The 25,626-nt window shown below is 39.7% G+C and overlaps 1 protein-coding gene across 1 annotated transcript; it reads left to right on the top strand.

The window, feature by feature from the left end:
• The first annotated feature begins 227 nt into the window (after positions 1 to 227).
• On the top strand, positions 228 to 25,626 carry LOC128690583 (deformed epidermal autoregulatory factor 1-like). Its single transcript, XM_053779297.2, has 9 exons — positions 228 to 737; positions 1,910 to 2,062; positions 3,436 to 3,581; positions 3,838 to 3,937; positions 4,623 to 4,743; positions 7,345 to 7,541; positions 17,665 to 17,831; positions 18,908 to 19,043; positions 22,254 to 25,626. The coding sequence occupies exons 1-9, from the start codon at positions 444 to 446 to the stop codon at positions 22,443 to 22,445; spliced, it is 1,506 nt and encodes a 501-aa protein (XP_053635272.2). The 5' UTR covers positions 228 to 443; the 3' UTR covers positions 22,446 to 25,626.

A 25,626-nucleotide genomic window follows, 5' to 3' on the forward strand; every position in this document is an offset into this window, starting at 1 on the left:
TACCATCATCAATAACCTTCTTTGAGAGGCAATTGTCTGTAAAAATATTTGTAAGTACAGCCTCAAATGAACCTATTTGCGGTACTTACAGATTTACCTTAGTTACTCCTTTATTAATCAAATTTAACATTACAGAAAATTGAGACGTAAACAGAGTATGTTGTTCTAAAATAATATAAATCATTATCTAGGAGACTAACTGGCAGACAGAAGGCTTTATAATTGTTACCATTTTATTAAATACATATTATAGCATATCCTTACTATATAAATTTCGTATTTGCCAACAAAAACAGAAAGTCATCTTCATTATTGGAACCAGAAAATCGCAGCAGTTTTCGATAGCCATGTTTTTGTACGCCACACACCGTCTAGTGGATATATTTCCCGTGGAATAGTTGGCGGATGGCCCCATTTGGTGGGGTTGAGAGGCGTAGTGAAGCATGGAGGGAGGAGTGGGAGAGTGTGGCAGTAACAACAAGGTGGTGGGTGTGCCACAGCTGACAACAGTCGGCTCTGCTCGGCCACAGTCGGTCTCCCTCGTCAAGATCGTCACCACCACCACCACCCATAACCACCTCAATGACGTCATCACTCGACCCTTAGATGACGTCATCGTCGGGCCTCTCCGTGACGTCATTGCCACCCCTAGTGACGTCATGGGTGCCTCTCGTGGTGACGTCACGCTGCATGGCGGTGACGTCACGTTGTCGCACGACGCTGCTGTCGTCGCTACAGTAATTATTGCACTCCATACAACTGTTTTTTGTTCTATTTTATTCCTCCACTCAAGAGTGAGGGCCCTTGATCCAAGGTATTGGCGCTGCCCTTCCCTTCCTTGGATCGAACCAGAGCCCCTCAGGCGCTGTATGACCCTACCGGTTTATAATAATAATAAATAATAATAATAATAATAATTATTATAAAAAAGCGCTGAACCAATAATAATAATAATAATAATTAATAATAATAATCATCATTTGCACACAAAAAAAATGTTAGCTGTAAAATCAACTTCTTAATGTTAAATTTGAACTGTAATTAATGTCCCAAATCCCCGAAGGAGCAGCCATATATCAAAATTTTTCTTTTGAATGTTCCAAATTTCTTCCCCTCAAGGGAGGGTCCTTGACGCTGGTGAGGGGCTCTTGATCTAGGGAATTGGATCTGTGATTCGGTTCCCTGAATTAAGCCTAAATATCTTCCATCCCTCCCCCCCAACATATGCGCTGTATAATCCTACGGGTTTAGCGCTCCCCCGTGATTATAATAATAATAATAATAATTCAAATTTCTTATATAAAATTAAGAAGTCACCACCTATATTGTCCAAAATCAATCTAAACCTCTCTTAGTTAAACTCCAGCATATTAAAGGTTTGAAGCCGATCAGATGAGGCATTCTTCAGTTATTACCTAGAAATCAATGTTTAATATAACTGGCAAATTGAAACTTTTGGGTTATACTGGTAGGTAATTTACACATATGTTACTATGTATCATAATTTGTGTAACTGTATTTATGTCACCTGTATCTAAATAAACTTATTTAATCACTGCCAAGAAGCCTTTGAGAAAGTTACTATATTACCGCTAAAAAATTAAAGGGTTTACAATGATGGTGACCCTGTTGCCATCCCAAAAAGATTGTATGTACGTATATGGAAATAGTCACTTTGTCCGACTTTTTTTGGGTTATCCTAGGTTCTCTACACATATGCTGCTATTTATGATAATCTGTATAACTGTGTGTATACCTGAATAAACTTACTTATATACATGGAGTACTTAAAGAAAAATTAATGGTGGTTGAAGCAAAGCTCAGTCACACCCTGTACTGAATGACCCATTAATGTTCAACACTTCATATAAATATAATAGTAATAATAATAATTCTCTTATACCACCAGGAAAGCTGCTCTACCACTGCTAACAGTCAAGTGACGCCATCTACCACCACCACCTTACTGGGAGATGGCAAAGCAACAACCATAACCACCTTTCAATTAGAACCCGACTGGCGTGAGGCAGCGAGGGAACCAGTTCTCATAGTCAGATGCAAGGTCCGGACACATCACTGAATGGAAACTATTGTCTAGTATTCTATCAATGAAATTATAATTGATGTTTGCATAAATGACAATGTGGCATTTTGTATTTTTTATAAGATTTATTATCATAGGTTATTAGAGACAGGGTAGCATCTGTTGTATTTTATCTTTGTGGCTCTGTTCATTCAGGGCAGATTGTCATAGTGAAGATAATACAGTACGTACTATAGTACAGCCTCTTCTCACTTAACGACATACTCATTTACCAACGACTTGGACATACGACAGGCTCTCTGACGAGTATGCATACCTAAATAATGTATATTAGAGCTGTTTTTATTTATCACACTGGCCGATTCCCACCAAGGCTGTTTATATTGCAATATTCTGTTTATATTACAATATAAAGTCACCCTGCCTCAGTGGGAGACGGCCGACTTGTTAAAAAAAAAAAATACAGTACACTGCTGTATAAACATTTAAAAATATACCAGAAATGTTATAGTAAATGGTTCAAAGACGACACTAAAACAATATCAAAGATGGTTGGCACAAATCCACTACCATTATAGTATGCTCCTCACTTAGTGATGAATTTATTTACCGACATGGTCTTAGGAACGGAACTCTGCCAAGTGAGGAGAAGCTGTACTGTAATTAATTTATGGTTTCTTTTCTTAATAAATTTCACCTGTAGAGCATAGACTAGACACTCATTTTATTATTAGGAAACAACTAGATTGTATGGTCACAAAGATTATATGGGTAACAGAGTAAAATAATATTTGATACAGTACACAAATAACCCGCACATAAAAGAGAGAAGCTTACGACGACGTTTCGGTCCGACTTGGTCCAAGTCGGACCGAAACGTCGTCGTAAGCTTGTCTCTTTTATGTGCGGGTTATTTGTGTATCGTTCCAGTCACGGTATTGTGCCTTTTTTGTTATTTATTTGATACAGTGATTGTTATACAATTAGTATTGTTCTCTTGGAACATCCCTCTGTTGAGAGGACTCAGCTTCTCTTGAAGTCTTAAGACATTTCATATATCTTTGAATGATAATGAATATGGAACTCGATACCAGAAGATTCTCAAAGATCCCTATCTACTGTTTCAAAAATATTGTCAAAAACATCTGAATTTGATGTAGGTCAAGAAGATCAGTTATGAATATGACTGTCCCGAGGTCAAACAACATGTGCTTCTTGTCAGAGCTATATTCTACCCCCTGATTAAACTGTCAGTACTGTTTTGCCTTAGTAATGTGGGTGGCTAAAGTCAGCTGCTGTAGTCTACTTCATACCTGTTATATTAATAATAATCCTTGTGCTGGTATTTCCCATAATGACTCTCCATCTAGTAATGCTTCATTCACTTTCAGAAAACTATTGCAGAATTAGTAAAGAGCAAGTTTGGGTCAGGTTCACGTGGAAAATGTATACAACTTGGGAAGCAGTGGTATACACCCACCGAGTTTGAGGCTCACTGTGGAAGATCAGCTAGTAAGGACTGGAAGAGAAGCATTAGGTAAGGATGCAACAGTTCATTTAATGTTGGTGATGTTTTCAATAATTTTTAAATGCAATTTTTAATCACTTGAGTGCATTGTTATACGGTACAAGATTTAGGAGCCTATCAAGAAACCCTGCTAGGGAAAGGATAGAGCTGTAACTTCGCAGACGTTGCTGGGAGAGCTGTGAATATAAAGTCAGTACGGGGAATTTGAAGGAATGTTTCATGTAAGTTTCTGTAATTATGTAGTTCTTTCGTTTTCTTTCTTCAGATTCCAGGGTCAAAGTTTACTGACCCTAATAGAAGATGGTTTTCTGCAGGTTCATGCTACATCCTGTTCCTGCGGTGCTTGTCTTGATGATGATGCAGCTGTAAGTATATCTAGTCTAAGAGTCCTGCAAGACGGGAAATGAGCCTTGGTGATAGTGAATACCTCTTGACTTAAGCAACTGGAGATATCCTCCCTTTTCCTATATAATATCTATTCCCCAGTCACTATATGGCCTCTATGGGTTTAGTGTTTCCACTTGAATACAACAATAATAATAATTGAATCTAAGGTAAATAATAATATGAGTAATAATAATATCAGCATTAATAATAACAATTTATTGTTTATTATAATTATGCAGTTAAGTACAGTGGAACCTCAAAAATCGAACTGCTCCCAACACGACCAATTATGTAAATGTATTTTTGTAAGTGCTTTTATAAGTGTATTTTTGAGGGTCTGAAATGGACTAATCTAATTTACATTATTCCTGATGGGAATAAATTCATTTGGTAAAGGCACTCGAACAGCCTTCTGGACCGAAGAAAGTTCGATATTTGAGGTTCCACTGTATTGCATTTGGAGCAGAATTAGCGTAAGAGTTGATATATACAATTTTAGTGCAATATTAAATATTAAACTAAATATTAAATATTAAACTAAAGCAAAACAATTTTTCACAGCCATCACTCTACACGAATTAGTGTGTTAAGCACCAGTAGCTAGATGCAGCAGTGAATCACAGTATAGTATGTTTTATGATATCTCTTGGGTTTGAATTTCAGGCTGGTTCAGTTCGTTTGCATCGTCCATACAAGCGGAAAAGAAGGGACAGATTTTTTTTGGATACTGAAAAAGCCCTTAAGCATGGCGTATCAGAGGACCATACTTCTGCTACACCTACAGGTATACCTATTACATGTCATAATAAGGGTAATCTTTCACAAGAATAAATAAATATATAGTAGTGTTTTTAATATTTTAGCACTGGCCATCTTCCATCAAAGTAGGTTGACTGACGAAAAAGAAAACACTTTGAATGTTAATCATTCAATCACTTGTTTTGCCAGAAGATGACCTTCCAAATCATAACATCCTCATCCACCCTTCTTTTAGAATGTAGGCACTGTACTTCCTACCTCTGGAACTAAGTCCGGCTAACTGATTTTCTTTAATCTCTTCATGAGCATTATCTTGCTCACACTCCAACAGCATGTGTCAAAGCATAAAAAAAACACTTCACTTCACTCCACTCTAACATGCTCACACAAGCCTGTTAGATATCCAAACCCCTAGCAGTGATTTTTTTTTTTTTAACAAGTCGGCCATCTCCCACTGAGACAGGGTGACCCAAAAAGAAAGAAAATCCCCAAAAAGAAAATACTTTAATGATGAAACACTTTCACCTCACTCACACACAATGACTGTTTTTGAAGAGGTGCTCAGAACACAACAGTTTAGAAACATATACGTATAAAGATACACAACATATCCCTCCAAGCCGCTAATATCCCAAACCCCTCCTTTAGACTGCAGGCATTGTACTTCCCATTTCCAGGACTCGAGTCCGACTATATAAAAATAACCGGTTTCCCTGAATCCCTTCACTAAATATTACCCTGCTCACACTCCAACAGATCGTCAGGTCCCAAATACCATTCGTCTCCATTCACTCCTATCGAACACGCTCATGCATGCCTGCTGGAAGTTCAAGCCCCTCGCCCACAAAACCTCCCTTACCCCTTCCTTCCAACCTTTTCGAGGACGACCCCTACCCCGCCTTCCTTCCAGTACAGATTTATATGCTCTCCATGTCATTCTACTTTGATCCATTCTCTCCAAATGACCAAACCACCTCAACAACCCCTCTTCAGCCCTCTGACTAATACTTTTATTAACTCCACGCCTCCTAATTTTCACACTCCGAATTTTCTGCATAATATTTACACCACACATTGCCCTTAGACAGGACATCTCCACTGCCTCCAACCGCCTCCTCGCTGCTGCATTCACAACCCATGCTTCATACCCATATAAGAGTGTTAGTACTACTCTACTTTCATACATTCCCTTCTTCACCTCCATAGATAACATTTTTTGTCTCCACATATACCTCAATGCACCACTCACCTTTTTTCCCTCATCAATTCTATGATTAACCTCATCCTTCATAAATCCATCCGCCGACACGTCAACTCCCAAGTATCTGAAAACATTCACTTCTTCCATACTCCTCCTCCCCAATTTGATATCCAATTTTTCTTTATCTAAATCATTTGATACCCTCATCACCTTACTCTTTTCTATGTTCACTTTCAACTTTCTACCTTTACACACATTCCCAAACTCATCCACTAACCTTTGCAATTTTTCTTTAGAATCTCCCATAAGCACAGTATCATCAGCAAAAAGTAACTGTGTCAATTCCCATTTTGAATTTGATTCCCCATAATTTAATCCCACCCCTCTCCCAAACACCCTAGCATTTACTTCTTTTACAACCCCATCTATAAATATATTAAACAACCATGGTGACATTACACATCCCTGTCTAAGACCTACTTTTACCGGGAAGTATTCTCCCTCTCTTCTACACACCCTAACCTGATCCTCACTATCCTCATAAAAACTCTTAACAGCATTTAGTAACTTACCACCTATTCCATATACTTGCAACATCTGCCACATTGCTCCTCTATCCACTCTATCATATGCCTTTTCTAAATCCATAAATGCAATAAAAACTTCCCTACCTTTATCTAAATACTGTTCACATATATGCTTCAATGTAAACACTTGATCTACACATCCCCTACTCACTCTGAAGCCTCCCTGCTCATCCGCAATCCTACATTCTGTCTTACCTCTAATTCTTTCAATTATAACCCTACCGTATACTTTTCCTGGTATACTCAGTAAACTTATTCCTCTATAATTTTTACAATCTCTTTTGTCCCCTTTCCCTTTATATAAAGGGATTATACATGCTCTCTGCCAATCCCTAGGTACCTTCCCCTCTTTCATACATTTATTAAACAAAAGTACCAACCACTCCAACACTATCCCCCCTGCTTTTAACATTTCTGTCATGATCCCATCAGTTCCAGTTTCTGAGAATCAAATTAAGAAAGAAAAAAAAGGTATTTACAGATCTCTAGTGCACAGTTCAGTGAGGCAGGATGGTTACTCTGTTTACCAATGCTGAAGTTTTAATGGTATCCAGCAGGAAGTAAAATATCTATAGGAAGCACCTTATCAAATAACATAATTATATGCTTTCTTATAAAGTATCTCTGTATAGTGCAATTTTTTTGGAAATTCAATTGAAAAGGTGCTTCCAAAATTGAAGAGCATGTGAAGCAGTTTGTATAGTATGCACTATTCAGTTATGGATTTGCTTTTTCAGTTACATTTGCAAAAAAAATATATATTAAAATAGATTATTATTAGAATTTAACAATGCTGACAAATCTATCGCAAACCATTAACAATAAAATTTGTTACCAGTGACTCTGCCAGTGTCGGGTCTTGGAGAATTGACTGTTGTACCTGGTATAGTGTTAGGTAGTGGGACTCCATCATCTGCAGGAGGCTTGACTACTGTGCCTCAGGCTACTTCCTCTATTTCCAATTCTGCAAGCAGCCCATCTCCTGTAAATCTTGCCAGTCTACCACTGGACAAGGCTTGGGAACGCATGAATGAGGTAAGGCCTTTAACTTTTAATTCTGTACAGTCTAACCTTGGAATTTGCTTGCTTCATAATCCATCTGACTTGATTATACAACTTTTAACTGAAGACCTTTTTTTTTTTATAGTGGATAGCTTAGAATATTCATGTTATGTCTTCATGTCCATCATCCTTTTGCTTGGTGCAAAAGCTCTAAATTAATAGGATTCTGAGTATCAGTATTAAGCAGCTGAGAGCAGTTTATAGATTGCCAAAAAAAGCATCTTAATAATTTGGACAGGAAATTTAGTGTTATTCATGGTACCAAAATTTGTACCACCTCCATGGACCTAACCTTGACGAATTTTGGGGAAAGGCGCTCCCTATGCATATGAAGGCAATGAATAACAGAGCAGCTACAAGAGGCCAATATATCTGCAATATGTAGAGACACTGGTCAGAGAAATAGCAAACACTGAACTAAAGCTAAAGGAATCTTACAGGAGTCAAGAAACGTGAGAAGAACTAAAAGCCACAAATGAAACTGAAAGAAATCCAAAGTATTTCTTTTCTTATGGCAAATCAAAGTCTAAAACAACATCCAGTATTGGGCCCCTACTTAAATGGGATGGGTCCTACACAGATGACAGCAAGGAAATGAGTGAGCTACTCAAGTCCCAATATGACTCGGGTTTTAGTGAGCCACTAACCAGACTGAGAGTCAAAGACCTAAATGAATTTTTTATGAGAGAGAGAGAGAGAGAGAGAGAGAGAGAGACACCAGTCTGATATTATCCTGATGCCAAATGACTTCAGTAAGGCGATAAATGACATGCCCATGCAACTGGCAGGAAATGGCAGAAATCGTACACCAAATCCAGTCATTCCTGGAGTGGAACCACAGTCGATAGCCTCCACTCCAAACCAACAGATACAGATACTAATGCCGGAAAAAAAAACCCCCCCCAGTACCAACAATACCACCAGTCCGATGACATTCTTCTTTGCAAATATACAGGGTCTAAAGCCAGCAACAAACAACAAAATACCTTTCATCCGTGGACTGCTTGCAGAGGCAAAGGCAATGTTCGCGGCTTTCACTGAGACTCACATAAAGGATCACTTGGACAACGAAATATAGATCCCAGGTTACAACCTATACAGATGTGACAGAGTGAACAGGCAAAAGGGGGGGCTGGCCTGTACATTGCAGAGTCACTTGTTTGCACAGAACTGCTTAATGCCTCAAATGATGTAGTGGAAGTTTTAGCAGTAAAGATCGAGAACCAAAACCTAGTCATTGTGGTAGTCTACAAGCCTCCGGATGCAACATCCCAGCAATTCCAGGAACAGCTGTTAAAAATTGACCACTGTCTGGAAAATCTTCCAGCTCCTGCACCCAACATCTTGCTCCTGGAGGATTTCAACTTAAGGCACCTAAAATGGAGGAATATAGCAAATAATATTGTTGCAGTAATAACACCAGGAGGCAGCTCTGATGAAAACTCACACTCACACGAGCTTTTAAATCTCTGCACAATATTCAATTTAAACCAGCAAATAATAGAGCCTACTAGACTGGAGAATACACTAGACCTCATCTTCACTAACAGTGATGATCTGATACGAAATGTCACCATATCAAAAACAATATACTCAGATCACAACATAATTGAGGTTCAGACATGTATGCGCGGAGCCGGACCGACATAATGAGATTAGTCACGAGGGAGCATTCACCAAATTCAACTTCAATAACTAAAACATAAAGTGGGACCAAGTAAACCAAGTCCTAACCGATATAAGCTAGGGAGATATACTAAGCAACACAGACCCCAACTTATGCCTAGAACAGATTAACTTGGTGGCACTCGATGTATGCACAAGGCTTATTCCTCTAAGAAAAAGGAGGAGTAGATGTAAAATAGAAAGAGACAGGCTCTCCCTTTACAGGCGACGGAAAAGAATAACAGAGCGGCTAAAAGAGGTCAATATATCTGAAATGCGTAGGGAGACACTGGTCAGAGAAATAGCAAACATCGAACTTAAGCTAAAGGAATCTTATAGGAGTCAGGAATTGCGGGAAGAACTAAAAGCCATGAATGAAATCGAAAGAAACCCAATGTATTTCTTCTCCTATGCCAAATCAAAGTCGAGAACAACGTCCAGTATTGGGCCCCTACTTAAACAAGATGGGTCCTACACAGATGATAGCAAGGAAATGAGTGAGCTACTCAAGTCCCAATATGGCTCAGTTTTTAGCAAGCCGCTAACCAGACTGAAAGTCGAAGATCAAAATTAATTTTTTATGAGCCACAGAATTTGGTTAACACAAGCCTATCTGATGTTATCCTGACGCCAAATGACTTCGAACAGGCGATAAATGACATGCCCATGCACTCTGCCCCAGGGCCAGACTCATGGAACTCCGTGTTCATAAAGAACTGCAAGAAGCCCCTATCACGAGCCTTTACCATCCTATGGAGAGGGAGCATGGACACGAGGGTCGTCCCACAGTTACTAAAAACAACAGACATAGCCCCACTCCACAAAGGGGGCAGTAAAGCAACAGCAAAGAACTACAGACCGATAGCACTAACATCCCATATCATAAAAATCTTTGAAAGGGTCCTAAGAAGCAAGATCACCACCCATCTAGAAACCCATCAGTTACACAACCCAGGGAAACATGGGTTTAGAACAGGTTGCTCCTGTCTGTCTCAACTATTGGATCACTATGACAAGGTCCTAGATGCACTAGAAGACAAAAAGAATGCAGATGTAATATATACAGACTTTGCAAAAGCCTTCGACAAGTGTGACCCTGGCGTAATAGCGCACAAAATGCGTGCTAAAGGAATAACAGGAAAAGTCGGTTGATGGATCTATAATTTCCTCATTAACAAAACACAGAGAGTAGTAGTCAACAGAGTAAAGTCCGAGGCAGCTACGGTGAAAAGCTCTGTTCCACAAGGCACAGTACTCGCTCCCATCTTGTTCCTCATCCTTATATCTGACATAGACAAGGATGTCAGCCACAGCACCGTGTCTTCCTTTGCAGATGACACCCGAATCTGCATGACAGTGTCTTCCATTGCAGACACTGCAAGGCTCCAGGCGGACATCAACCAAATCTTTCAGTGGGCTGCAGAAAACAATATGAAGTTCAACGATGAGAAATTTCAATTACTCAGATATGGTAAACACGAGGAAACCAACGTCAAAGACCTAGGAGTGATCATGTCAGAGGATCTCACCTTCAAGGACCATAACATTGTATCAATCGCATCTGCTAGAAAAATGACAGGATGGATAATGAGAACCTTCAAAACTAGGGATGCCAAGCCCATGATGACACTCTTCAGGTCACTTGTCCTATCTAGGCTGGAATATTGCTGCACACTAACAGCACCTTTCAAGGCAGGTGAAATTGCTGACCTAGAAAATGTACAGAGAACCTGCACGGAGCGCGTAACGGAGATAAAACACCTCAATTACTGGGAACGCTTGAGGTTCCTGAACCTGTATTCCCTGGAATGCAGGCAGGAGAGATACATGATTATATACACCTGGAAAATCCTAGAGGGACTAGTACCGAACTTGCACACGAAAATCACTCACTACGAAAGCAAAAGACTTGGCAGACGATGCAACATCCCCCCAATGAAAAGCAGGGGTGTCACTAGCACGTTAAGAGACCATACAATAAGTGTCAGGGGCCAGAGACTGTTCAACTGCCTCCCAGCATACATAAGGGGGATTACCAACAGACCCCTGGCACTGGACAAGCACCTAAAGTCGGTTCCTGACCAGCCGGGCTGTGCCTCGTACGTTGGTTTGTGTGCAGCCAGCAGTAACAGCCTGGTTGATCAGGCTCTGATCCACCAGGAGGCCTGGTCACAGATCGGGCCGTGGGGGCGTTGACCCCCGGAACTCTCTCCAGGTAAACTCTGCCCCAGGCCCAGATTCATGGAACTCCGCGTTCATCAAGAGCTGCAAGAAGCTCTTATCATGTGCTTTTAACATCCTGTGGAGAGGGAGCATGGACACGGGGGTCGTCTCACAGTTACTAAAAACAACAGACAGCCCCACTCCACAAAGGGGGCAGTAAAGAAATAACAAAGAACTACAGACCGATAGCGCTAACATCTCATATCATAAAAATCTTTGCAAGGGTTCTAAGAAGCAAGATCACCATCCATCTAGATATCCATCAGTTACACAACCCAGGACAGCATGTTTTTAGAACAGGTCGCTCCTGTCTGTCTCAAGTACTGGACCACTATGGCAAGGATGCTCTGGATGCTCTAGAAAACAAACAAAATGCAAATGTAATATACACAGACTTCATAAAAGCCTTTGACAAGTGTGACTATGGTGTAATAGCGCACAAAATGCGTGATAAAGGAATATCAGGAAAAGTCAGTAGATGGATCAATAATTTCCTAACAAATAGAACACAAAGAGTAGTAGTCAACAGAGTAAAGTCTGAGGCGGCAACGGTGAAAAGCTCTGTTCCACAAGGTACAGTACTCGCCCCCATCTTGTTCCTCATTCTCATATCAGACATAGACAAGGTTATAAGCCACAGTGCAGTGTCTTGCTTTGCAGATGACACCCAAATTTTCATGACAGTGTCCTCCATTGAAGACACTGCAAGACTCCTGGTGGACATCAACCAAATCTATAAATGGGCTGCAGAAAACAGTATAAAGTTCAATAATGAGAAATTCAAATTACTCCGATATGGTAAATGTGAGGAAATTAAAATTTCATTGGAGTATAAAACAAATTCCAACCACATAATAGAGCAAAAAAATAATGTCAAAGACCTGGGGGTGATCATGTCAGAGGATTTCACTTTCAAGGACCATAACATTGTATCAATCGCATCTGCTAGAATAATGACAGGATGGATAATAAGAACCTTCAAAACCAGGGATGCCAAGCCCATGATGACACTCTTCAGGTCTCTTGTTCTGTCTAGGCTGGAATATTGCTGCACACTAACAGCACCTTTCAAGGCAGGTGAAATTGCTGACCTAGAAAATGTACAGAGAACCTTCACAGTACGCATAACTGTGATAAACCACTTCAATTACTGGGAATGCTTGAAGTTCCTAAACCTGTACTCCCTAGAATGCAGGAGGGAGAGATACATGATTATATACGCCTGGAAAATCCTAGAGGGACTAGTACCGAACTTGCACACGAAAATCACTCCCTACGAAAGCAAAAGACTCGGCAGATGGTGCAACATCCCCCCAATGAAAAGCAGGGGTGCCATTAGCATGATAAGAGACAACACAATAAGTGTCAGGGGCCCAAGATTGTTCAACTGCCTCCCAGCATACATCAGGGGGATTACCAATAGACCCATGGCTGTCTTCAAGCAGGCACTGGACAGGCACCTAAAGTCAGTACCTGACCAGCTGGGTTGTGGTTCGTACATTGGATTACATATGGCCAGCAGTAACAGCCTGGTTGATCAGGCCCTGATCCACCATGAGGCCTGGTCACAGACCGGGCTGCGGGGGCATTGATCCCCGGAACTCTCTCCAGGTATACTCCAGGTAATGCCTATGCTGTACTGTTCAATATTTTGTGAGTTTTTTTTATTTCATTGCTTATGATATGACAGTAAAGAGGCTTCAATTCTAAATAAAAATATAATTCTCTTTGCATTGTTGCAAAGTGTCAGTTGGTGGCAATTAACTGTTACAGCAAGCAAGTGTAGCAGCTAAAAGTACTTCATTGCATTACCAAAATACAGTGGACCCCCGACTTACGATATTAATTCATTCCAGAAGTCTGTTTGGGTGCCGTTACCGAACAAATTTGTTCCCATAAGGAATATTGTAAATTAGATTAGTCCGTTTCAGACCCCCAAAAATACACGTACAAAAGCACTTACAAAAATAAACTTACATAATTGCTCGAGTTGGGAGCTGATCGTAAGGCGGGGGTCCACTGTATATACATGTATATACCAATACTACTGTATTCCTTTGCCACTTATTGACAAGATGAAATTTGTCTTTCTGCTTCTTTCTTCTTCTTTCAACAAACCAGCCATATCCCACCAAAGCAGGGTGGCCCAAAAAGAAAAACAAAAGTTTCTCTGTTTAACTTTAGTAATGTATACAGGAGAATGGGTTACTAGCCCCTTGCTCCTGGCATTTTAGTCGCCTCTTACGACACACATGGCTTATGGAAGAAGAATTCTGTTCCATTTCCCCATGGAGAGCTTTCTGCTTGTCAACAATAAATGGTTAGAACAGTAGGATAGTATTAACTTGAACAAACTCAAAATGGTCAAACTATGTATTGTATTAAATGGTGGACATGTTCAAATTTTTGTTGGTGAGAGTCATTGCCAGGTTGGTTATGCATGTATGATCCTTGGTTATCTTATAGAAAAAAGGATAACGTATTCTGTGTATCCATCCTGCACTGTATCAACTTTCCTGAAGTGGATCTTCATGGAATAATCCCCTAACAATTCTGTCATTTGGAGCTTCCATTTCTCATTTTGCCCTCATACCATGTCAGCACTTTACTGATCTCGTCCTCCATTATGTGTGAGGCTAATACATAGTCGGCAGATTCTGTTTGCCAGTTATAACATAAGCTTGATTTATGGCACTTTAAATCTTATTATCTGTGCAGTGCTGCCTCTACGTACCTTTCTTTGCAGTGGTGGTGGTAACAATACTACTACTAATAATAATAATAGTTTGGGGTGCCAGGTGTAAATGATAATGGAAGCCCTTTGATTGAACTTTGTATAGAAAGTAGTTATAGGTAATACATAATTTAAGAAAAATAGGATAAATAAGTATACAAGATATGATGTAGGGCGAAATGACAGTAGTTTGTTGGATTATGTATTGGTAGATAAAAGACTGTTGAGTAGACTTCAGGATGTACATGTTTATAGAGGGGCCACAGATATATCAGATCACTTTCTAGTTGTAGCTACACTGAGAGTAAAAGGTAGATGGGATACAAGGAGAATAGAAGCATCAGGGAAGAGAGAGGTGAAGGTTTATAAACTAAAAGAGGAGGCAGTTAGGGTAAGATATAAACAGCTATTGGAGGATAGATGGGCTAATGAGAGCATAGGAAATGGGATCGAAGAGGTATGGGGTAGGTTTAAAAATGTAGTGTTAGAGTGTTCAGCAGAAGTTTGTGGTTACAGGAAAGTGGGTGCGGGAGGGAAGAGGAGCGATTGGTGGAATGATGATGTAAAGAGAGTAGTAAGGGAGAAAAAGATAGCATATGAGAAGTTTTTACAAAGTAGAAGTGATGCAAGGAGGGAAGAGTATATGGAGTAAAAGAGAGAGGTTAAGAGAGTGGTGAAGCAATGTAAAAAGAGAGCAAATGAGAGAGTGGGTGAAATGTTATCAACAAATTTTGTTGAAAATAAGAAAAAGTTTTGGAGTGAGATTAACAAGTTAAGGAAGCCTAGAGAACAAATGGATTTGTCAGTTAAAAATAGGAGAGGAGAGTTATTAAATGGAGAGTTAGAGGTATTGGGAAGATGGAGGGAATATTTTGAGGAATTGTTAAATGTCGATGAAGATAGGGAAGCTGTGATTTCGTGTAGAGGGCAAGGAGGAATAACATCTTGTAGGAGTGAGGAAGAGCCAGTTGTGAGTGTGGGGGAAGTTCATGAGGCAGTAGGTAAAATGAAAGGGGGTAAGGCAGCTGGGATTGATGGGATAAAGATAGAAATGTTAAAAGCAGGTGGGGATATAGTTTTGGAGTGGTTGGTGCAATTATTTAATAAATGTATGGAAGAGGGTAAGGTACCTAGGGATTGGCAGTGAGCATGCATAGTTCCTTTGCATAAAGGCAAAGGGGACAAAAGAGAGTGCAAAAATTATAGGGGGATAAGTCTGTTGAGTATACCTGGTAAAGTGTATGGTAGAGTTATTATTGAAAGAATTAAAAGTAAGACTGAGAATAGGATAGCAGATGAACAAGGAGACTTTAGGAAAGGTAGGGGGTGTGTGGACCAGGTGTTTACAGTGAAACATATAAGTGAACAGTATTTAGATAAGGCTAAAGAGGTCTTTGTGGCATTTATGGATTTGGAAAAGGCGTATGACAGGGTGGATAGGGGGGCAATGTGGCAGATGTTGCAGGTGTATGGTGTAGGAGGTAGGTTACTGAAAGCAGTGAAGAGTTTTTATGAGGATAGTGAGGCTCAAGTTAGAATATGTAGGAAAGAGGGAAATTATTTCCCAGTAAAAGTAGGCCTTAGACAAGGATGTGTGATGTCACCGTGGTTGTTTAATATATTTATAGATGGGGTTGTAAGAGAAGTAAATGCGAGGGTCTTGGCAAGAGGTGTGGAGTTAAAAGATAAAGAATCACACATAAAGTGGGAGTTGTCACAGTTGCTCTTTGCTGATGACACTGTGCTCTTGGCAGATTCTGAAGAGAAGTTGCAGAGATTGGTGGATGAATTTGGTAGGGTGTGCAAAAGAAGAAAATCAAAAGTGAATACAGGAAAGAGTAAGGTTATGAGGATAACAAAAAGATTAGGTGATGAAAGATTGGATATCAGATTGGAGGGAGAGAGTATGGAGGAGGTGAATGTATTCAGATATTTGGGAGTGGACGTGTCAGCGGATGGGTCTATGAAAGATGAGGTGAATCATAGAATTGATGAGGGGAAAAGGGTGAGCGGTGCACTTAGGAGTCTGTGGAGACAAAGAACTTTGTCCTTGGAGGCAAAGAGGGGAATGTATGAGAGTATAGTTTTACCAACGCTCTTATGTGGGTGTGAAGCATGGGTGATGAATGTTGCAGCGAGGAGAAGGCTGGAGGCAGTGGAGATGTCATGTCTGAGGGCAATGTGTGGTGTGAATATAATGCAGAGAATTCATAGTTTGGAAGTTAGGAGGAGGTGCAGGATTACCAAAACTGTTGTCCAGAGGGCTGAAGAAGGGTTGTTGAGGTGGTTCGGACATGTAGAGAGAATGGAGCGAAACAGAGTGACTTCAAGAGTGTATCAGTCTGTAGTGGAAGGAAGGCAGGGTAGGGGTCGGCCTAGGAAAGGTTGGAGGGAGGGGGTAAAGGAGGTTTTGTGTGTGAGGGGCTTGGTCTTCCAGCAGGCATGCGTGAGCGTGTTTGATAGGAGTGAATGGAGACAAATGGTTTTTAATACTTGACGTGCTGTTGGAGTGTGAGCAAAGTAACATTTATGAAGGGGTTCAGGGAAACCGGCAGGCCGGACTTGAGTCCTGGAGATGGGAAGTACAGTGCCTACACTCTGAAGGAGGGGTGTTAATGTTGCAGTTTAAAAACTGTAGTGTAAAGCACCCTTCTGGCAAGACAGTGATGGAGTGAATGATGGTGAAAGTTTTTCTTTTTCGGGCCACCCTGCCTTGGTGGGAATCGGCCAGTGTGATAAAAAAAAATAATAATAATATAATAATAATTATAGGTAGTAGGCTGGTAGATAGCAACCACCCAGGGAGGTACTACTGTCCTGCCAAGTGAGTGTAAAACGAAAGCCTGTAATTGTTTTACATGATGGTAGGATTGCTGGTGTCCTTTTTTGCTGTCTCATAAACATGCAAGATTTTAGGTATATCTTGCTACTTCTACTTACACTTAGGTCACACTACACATACATGTACAAGCATATATATACATACCCCTCTGGGTTTTCTTCTATTTTCTTTCTAATTCTTGTTCTTGTTTATTTCCTCTTATCTCCATGGGGAAGTGGAACAGAATTCTTCCTCCGTAAGCCATGCGTGTCGTAAGGTGACTAAAATGCTGGGAGCAAGGGGCTAGTAACCCCTTCTCCTGTGTATATTACTAAATTAAAAGGAGAAACTTTCGTTTTTTCTTTTGGGCCACCCCACCTCGGTGGGATACGGCTGGTACGTTGAAAGAATAATAATAATAATAATAATAATAATAATCATTACCTCTATTTCTACAAGTACATGCAGGGTATGCAGAGCATTTCAGGCAATTTTGTCCCCAGGATGTGACCCACACCAGTTGGCTAACACCCAGGTACCTATTTACTGCTAGGTGAACAGGGACCATGGACCTAAGTGTGCAAGATGAGTGGGCTACTAACCTAGCTAGAGGACATAATAACTCATTCCAACATGCTTGTTCTCCACAACAGGTTCTGGCTGGTCTGGAGCAGAGTGTATCAGGAGCACGAGTACTTTTAGAGGAATTGAGAGAAAGAACCCAGCAAGAGGCTCTTGAGTTACGGCAGAAACTCTTGCAAGAGAAGGACGAAGCAGTGTCACAAGCAAAGTTTGAAGCTCAGCTCTCTAACATGGCCAAGTGTGTTATCTTTGAGATTTGTAATAGTACAGTAGTTCGTTATTATTTTATTGTAGTGTATTACATTATTATTGTAATGGTTATATTCCTATTGTAGTTATTAAATTAATATGAAATACAGTGTACTTGTAGATCACCTAAAAGTTAAAAATGATCAAATTTAACATATTCAAGGGGGGAAAAGGTGTCTGTTAAAACTGATTGTCTGTTACATCTAATTTATGATAATTTTCTGCCACTGTAATAGTAACAGACAGTTCTGAATTTAACAGACTTAGTTCAGTGAAATAAAAAAATAAATTTACCCAGCAGAGTACAGCATTGGTGAATAATTCTGAATTTAACAGACTCCAGAATCATCTGTAACAATAGTGGGTATCTTGACTCATGGGACTGTAATAAATGACAAGTTATTTATGTTTCCAAGCAGGAAAGCTGCACTCTACAGATGTACTCATTCTTGAATTAATTCACAAAATCATTACTTCACTGAAAAATCTTTAAAATAAAAATTGTTGTACAATATTTTTATTATTAACACACTGGCCGATTCCCACCAAGGCAGGGTGGCCCGAAAAAGAAAAACTTTCACTATCATTCACTCCATCACTGTCTTGCCAGAAGGGTGCTTTACACTACAGTTTTTAAACTGCAACATTAACACCCCTCCTTCAGAGTGCAGACACTGTACTTCCCATCTCCAGGACTCATGGGAAGTACAGTGTCTGCACTCTGAAGGAGGGGTGTTAATGTTGCAGTTTAAAAACTGTAGTGTAAAGCACCCTTCTGGCAAGACAGTGATGGAGTGAATGATAGTGAAAGTTTTTATTTTTCGGGCCACCCTGCCTTGGTGGGAATCGGCCAGTGTGTTAATAATAAAAAATAAAAAAAATAATATTTTTATATTTTAATTCTTCACCTGTGATTTTAGCAACAAAAATAATTATAGTTGCCCCTTTCCATTATTTTTTTTAAATATGGAATTCCAGTCACATCATATATATCAGCATGATGTCAAAAATATATTTTTTGTTCATTGATGTGCTGCTTAATTTCTATGGTAATTGCACATACAGGTCATCAGAGGGGTTTCTTGTGCAAGTAAGAGAAGATGACGGCAGCCAGTCCTTACAACCCATTATGTTAGATTCTCTGATCTCCAGCGTGCCTGACCTCAACCCTGCTCCTCCTATCAATGGTGTCCGGAAAAAAGTAAGGGTGAAACTCTACTTATTTACAGAAAAAAATATTATTTACATAAAAAATTATTCTTACAGTGAACATTTCTGGTGATAAATCCAGCTGCAATATAATTTGTGTAGTTACAGTACTGTCAGTAGCTTATAATTTGTATAGTATTTATATTTTTATAACTACTGCATATGTTAAGGAACTAATTATTTCTCTGCACTGTATTTTTGTATCAAGCTGTCACTGCCAGTAGGTGGGTGGTCCATGTGATAGTTTTAAATACAGTGGACCCCCGACATTCGATGGCATCGGCATTTGATAAATCTGACATTCGATGCATTTTAACGCAAAAATTTTGCCTCGACATTTGATCGAAAACCCACTATTCGATACGATTCCATTGCGCAGAGCATCATGGCCGACATGGCAAGTTGTGTAGCAGGCTAGCTGCGGGATTTTCAAGGATAGCTCCTGGTCAAAGAGGCTGACCAGGTCCCTACTTAACAGAACTCAGTGTGAATGCTTTGAGAAGATACCAGAGCAGCGAACGGACATCCCAGTGCATCGTTTCAGCGTAAATAGTTGAAGTGTTGTGCAGTTTTAGAGGGTTTGGTGTTGTTGAGTCAGGACCAGTCAGCGCCTCCCCCCTCTCCGCTGGGGGGGAGGGGGAGGGGGAGGGCATGTGTAGTAAACAGTGACCCTCTCATAACACCTCACCCCTGCGTGTCTCCCCCGCCTCACCCACCCTCTCATAACGCCTCACCCCTGCGCGTCTCCCCCGCCTCACCCACCCAACTCCCAGCGCCACCCCATCTGTAGAGGGTACTTCTCCCCTAACCCACGATGTCAGCGATGGCACTGCAGGGAGTGCCGGGCTCACAGGAACTTTTACTACAGGGACAGCATCGTGAAGTTCGACCGCGAGGCAGCTGCCAGGTGTGCCACAGGCAGTGTGTACTCAGTTCCTCAAGCTTCAACATCCGTGCACACGAGGGCTTGGGATCTTCAATCAAGTTGGCGTCCACCAGGACGCTGACATGTCCCTAGGGCAGCTCTCCATTGGGCTGCTAACGGAGTCACTGGCTTCTTGGACCTCTTGGGGAGGGTCGATGGTGCTCGTGCAAGCAGCAGATCCTGGGGAACTTGCTGCTGTTTGCAATGGCTGTCTGCCGAGGAGAGACAAGCACCTAGCAACATCTGTTGTTGGGGGCAATGGATGAATTCCCTACTATGTTTGTTAACTGCTCATTACTCTGTAATTTGTCTATGAATATAATCATGTCATAACGTGTTTATCATTCATTACCTTTGAAACTTGTCATGATTGTGACCAGCTCTACCTGGAACTCATTACCTTTGTAAATTCTCATGATTAATGTGTTTATGATTCATTACCTTTGCAATTATTCATGAGTGTGACCAGCTCAACCTGGAGCTCATTACCTTTGTAACTTGGTCATGATTATGACCAGATCTAGTTCATTACCTTTGTAACTTGCTCAGCTATCAAAACTTTGGAGTCCAGTCCCTGGACCAATTATGTACCTCTGTAATCTTTTGACTACCGCCCACAGGATGGGTATGGGGTGCATAATAAACATATTAAACTAAAAAACTAAACAATACGATTCGTACGAGATGTGTCCATGTGTGGCCTGAACTGCCCCGTGTGTGCCAGTGTTTATAAGCCAGCCAGTGTGCGCGCATCTAAGGATACATTCAGTACATTCCATGTTATCCATATTATCACTGTTTTTGGTGCTTGTTTCTGCAAAATAAGTAACTATGGGCCCCAAGAAAGCGTCTAATGCCAACCCTTCAAGAAAAAAGACTTGATACCTCAAGTCCTAATGGAAGGGAATTCCCCTTCTAAACACTAACACTAAAAACCTCTCATAAGCTAACTTTTTCTCTTTTATCACACCCTTTACTTCATCATTCCACCAATCACTCCTCTTTCCTCCTGCCCCCACCCTCCTATAACCACAAACTTCTGCCCCACATTCTAATACTGCATTTTTAAAACTCATCCAACCCTCTTCAACCCCCCTACTTCTCATCTTTGCACTAGCCCACCTTTCTGCCAATAGTCGCTTATATCTCACCCAAACTTCCTCCTTCCTTAGTTTATACACTTTCACTTCCCTCCTACTTGTTGTTGCCACCTTCCTCTTGTCCCATCTACCTCTTACTCTAACTGTAGCTACAACTAAATAATGATCCGATATATCAGTTGCCCCTCTATAAACATGTACATCCTGGAGCCTACCCATTAACCTTTTATCCACCAATATATAATCTAACAAACTACTTTCATTACGTGCTACATCATACCTTGTATATTTATTTATCCTCTTTTTCATAAAATATGTATTACTTATTACCAAATCTCTTTCTACAAATAGCTCAATTAAAGGCTTCCCATTTACATTTATCCCTGGCACCCCAAATTTACCTACTACTCCCTCCACAACATTTTTACCCACTTTAGCATTGAAATCCCCAACCACAAGTACTCTCACACTTGGTTCAAAACTCCCCACGCATTCACTCAACATTTCCGAAAATATCTCTCTCTCCTCTACACTTCTCTCTTCTCCAGGTGCATACACACTTACTATAACCCACTTTTCACATCCAACCTTTATTGTTGTTATTGTAATTATTCTATTGCATTAAACTTAATATTTCATGTGGTAAAAAATTTTTTTCATACTTTTGGGTGTCTTGCACAGATTAATTTGATTTCCATTATTTCTTATGGGGAAAATTAATATGACTTTCGATATTTTCGACATTCGATGAGCTCTCAGGAACGGATTAATATCGAATGTCGGGGGTCCACTGTATATGGTATCAAACTTATGAATACTGTGAAGAATTAGATACAGATGTTGCACATGCATCTAATTCTTCATCTTGTTGGTATTGTAGGAGAGTTCTTCATATACAGCACCTATTTTCAGTGTTCCATGTTTTCATTGGCTTTTAATTGAGCCGTTGAAAGTCGGTGGGTGGAACATAATGAAAAATGGATCAATTTGAAGCTAACGAAAACATACAGCACTATAAAGAAGGTGCTGCATATGTGGGGCCCTCCTGTACACCATGTATATACAACTTATGAATATTGTATTACGTTATTTATATATGCTGCATTTTAAAGTGTTTTTTTCAGCTTTGTTCAGTATTTATTCCATTGCTGTGATTTGTCTTATTTTTCTTTGGCAGTGTGTTAATTGCAATCGTGAGAGCGAGTCAGAATGTTCAGGCTGTCATAACAGAGCCTACTGTAGTGACTTCTGCCAAAGACGAGACTGGGCCAATCATCAGAGTGAGTGTGGCAGATCAAGTCCCACCCCAGAAGATCCACTAAGTACTGTTACTCAGGCTCCAGGCTACATTTTTATGCTTTCAGATTAACCATTGTATTAATTGATCAACATATATTTTAATTAATTTTTTAATTAATTTTTATTTTGTATATACGTAATTATGTTTCATTACTGAAGAGATTAATTTTATTGTTTAATTTAATTTTCTGCTAACATTAGTAATAATGGCTAAAACTGAGTCACTCTGCATTAATGACAAATATTTACAGTTCCTAAGCTCATTAACTTAGGTACTATGGTTTAATTTTTAAGTTAGCTATTAGAGTTTAATTTTTAACTTAGATGCCATTGATGATCAAGAGGGTGTCTCAGAATTTTTTTTAATAAAGATGCTGGTTTCATTGTTCTTTTGCTGTTCACACATCCATTCTTGGACATAAGGATAACTCATTTTGGTTAATAGCCGAGGCCACATCATTTCTTAGTCAAGTGTAACATAGGATACGTGACAATAAATTTAAACAGATGAATCAATTTTTTTTATATAAACTATTAAGGTGTACCTTTGGCCATCTGTTGATCAAAGCTTTATATTGAGGGCAATTCTCTCTGTTTATAAATCAGCCTTTTTAACTTTTATGCATATGTTAATTGTGTAATGAAATTTGACTGCAGAAAGTGCTGTTTCTTACCTACAGCCATTTTTATGTATGAGTAATGAGGTTCATCCTCTTCCTGTAGTCTTCATTCTGCTCTCCCTGCATTCATCCATCTCATAAGGTATCCATGTATGGGGCATTGTTTCCTGCAGGTAACTTTGTCCCATTAGTGCATCATGATTTACTCTATGTTGAGATATGGCCAGGAGTTCATCTGTGGAAGAAACCAAATAATGTACACCATCTGTCCAGGAACAACATTAGTTATGGAAGTTACTCCTAAAGTTAGTCACTGGCCCTGGTTAAGGGTACAGTAGTAGATTTTCTATATAAAGTTAACCTCGTGTACTGTATATCCACACAGAATATGCAATTAGCATATAAAGAGAATTAACATTATAGCTATTATTGAGGAAACTTGCACATTTTGAATAGTACAAAATAATCTTACAAGTGAGAAAGAGGAATGTGCTGATGATTATTGAATTATTACCGATTGATATTAAATGTGGAAATGTCATTCACTTATGTAATAAAGATAAATCAATAATGTATGCATATACATATTTGTTTCACATGTAATTATAAATGTATCATATGATAATCATCATAATTTCTGTATATATATTTAGAAGTTTCTATTGTAATTGTGTTTAGATTTTTAAGCATTCCCGTTGATTTATGCTTTCTTTTTAACATGAGGGTTTTGTAAATATAAAGTTAAATTGGTGATAATTTGAGTGTAGTAAGCCCTTGATTTAATTGACCCCAATTTAACAAACTTCGAAATATGAGACAAAATCTGGCGAGTTAGTTAATTTTGAGACAGTGCACAAACTCTGTTGGTTACAGAGTTGTCCGTAATTATTCTGACCCAGCAAAACATTCCCATCCTTTTTTCACCACAATCATCATTACTGGCCACCCGTACTTCCCTATTAGTCCATTATTAATGCATTGTTGATGTAACAGATTGGTCAAGCACTGATTTTCTAAGATACTTTAACAATATTCTTTCTTTCAACAAACCGGCTGTATCCCACCGAGGTAGGGTGGCCAAAAAGAAAAACAAAAGTTTCTCTTTTCAAATTTAGTAATTTATACAGGAGAAGAGGTTACTAGCCCCTTGCTCCTGGTATTTTAGTCGCCTCTTACAACATGCATGGCTTACGGAGGAAGAATTCTGTTCCACTTCCCCATGGAGATAAGAGGAAATAAACAAGAACAAGAACTAGAAAGAAAATAGCAGAAAACCCAGAGGGGTGTGTGTATATATATGCCTGTACATGTATGTGTAGTGTGACCTAAATGTAAGTAGAAGTAGCAAGACGTACCTGAAATCTTGCATGTTCGTGAGACAGAAAAAAAAGACACCAGCAATCCTACCATCATGTAAAACAATTACAGGCTTTTGTTTTACACTCACTTGGCAGGAAGGTAGTACCTCCCTGGGCGGTTGCTGTCTACCAACCTATTACCTAGATTTAACAATATTGATTATAAAATATAATATGCACATGTGTAACATTAGATCTGGCAAGCACTTTTATTCCTAGTTTAGTTCTGATATTGTTTTAGTGTATAACTGGAGGGGATTTCGGGGGTTAATGCCCCTGTGGCCCAATCCATGACCAGGCCTTGCGGGGGATCAGGGCCTGATCAACTAGACTGTTACTGCTGGCTGCACGTAAACTGATGTAAGAGCCACAGCCCAGCTGGTCAGGTACTTACTTCAGGTGCCTGTCCAGCTCCTCCTTGAAGACAGCCAGGGGTCTATTGTTAATCATGCTGATGTATGCTGGCAGGCTGTTAAACAGTCTTGGGCCTCTGTGTGGATGAACTGTTGATTGATCTAGTCTCATAATTTTGCTCTGTATTGTACTCAAGCAAAATGACCCTATGTAGTGTTTTCAGTGTATGTATTTCTTAACATACTTTTCATTATTATTATGGAGAGTGCTAAACCTATAGGGATTATACAGCACCTGAGGGGAGGGGGATGGAAGGTATTCAGGCTTAATTTAGAAAATTGGAAAACAGATTCAATTCCCTAGATCAAGAGCCACTCACCAGGATCAAGGAATCTCCCTTGATGGGACTATTCAATTCAAGCATTGCTGTATTTATCAACTAATAATGAGAGCTTTGGATAATGAAGGGATGACTCAGTGTAGCAAAGCAAGCTTTTATTGGGACATTTTGCTCTGTTGAGAGCCTTTTCAAACTCTAACAGAGTGACTCATGTCTTTCCTTCACTACTGTCACCAGTATATCATTTAGAGCAAAACAGTGTTTTGACAATGAGGCATTAATTAAGCTACAGACTAACATGATGGAAACATTACATGCAGTATATTTTAAAATGGATAATGGGTGAGGCAACACAATAGTGTAAAAACTTTGTTTTTGCATAAGTATTACATCAGTGAAATTGCAAAAGGAGGCAACAATTTACTGTATGTCTATATTTTATTGTATTTGTGGTACCTTGATGCTTCCTTTATGGGTTTGCTATCATTAATCTTTCATGAAGCACTCTGTCAAAATCCTCTTTGAAAACCAAGTTTGAAACCTCTTTGAAAACCCATTTCCTTCCTCTTATGATTTATT

The sequence above is a fragment of the Cherax quadricarinatus genome, chromosome 29, assembly GCF_038502225.1.
Source record: "Cherax quadricarinatus isolate ZL_2023a chromosome 29, ASM3850222v1, whole genome shotgun sequence".
Classification (NCBI taxonomy): Eukaryota; Metazoa; Arthropoda; class Malacostraca; order Decapoda; family Parastacidae; genus Cherax; species Cherax quadricarinatus.

Coding starts and splice junctions, on each gene's coding strand:
- LOC128690583 (XM_053779297.2), top strand. CDS start 444: ATGGAGGGAGGAGTGGGAGAGTGTGGCAGTAACAACAAGGTGGTGGGT. Junction 2,063..3,435: donor TTCTCATAGTCAGATGCAAG/GTCCGGACACAT, acceptor ATTCACTTTCAG/AAAACTATTGCAGAATTAGT. Junction 3,938..4,622: donor GTCTTGATGATGATGCAGCT/GTAAGTATATCT, acceptor TTTGAATTTCAG/GCTGGTTCAGTTCGTTTGCA.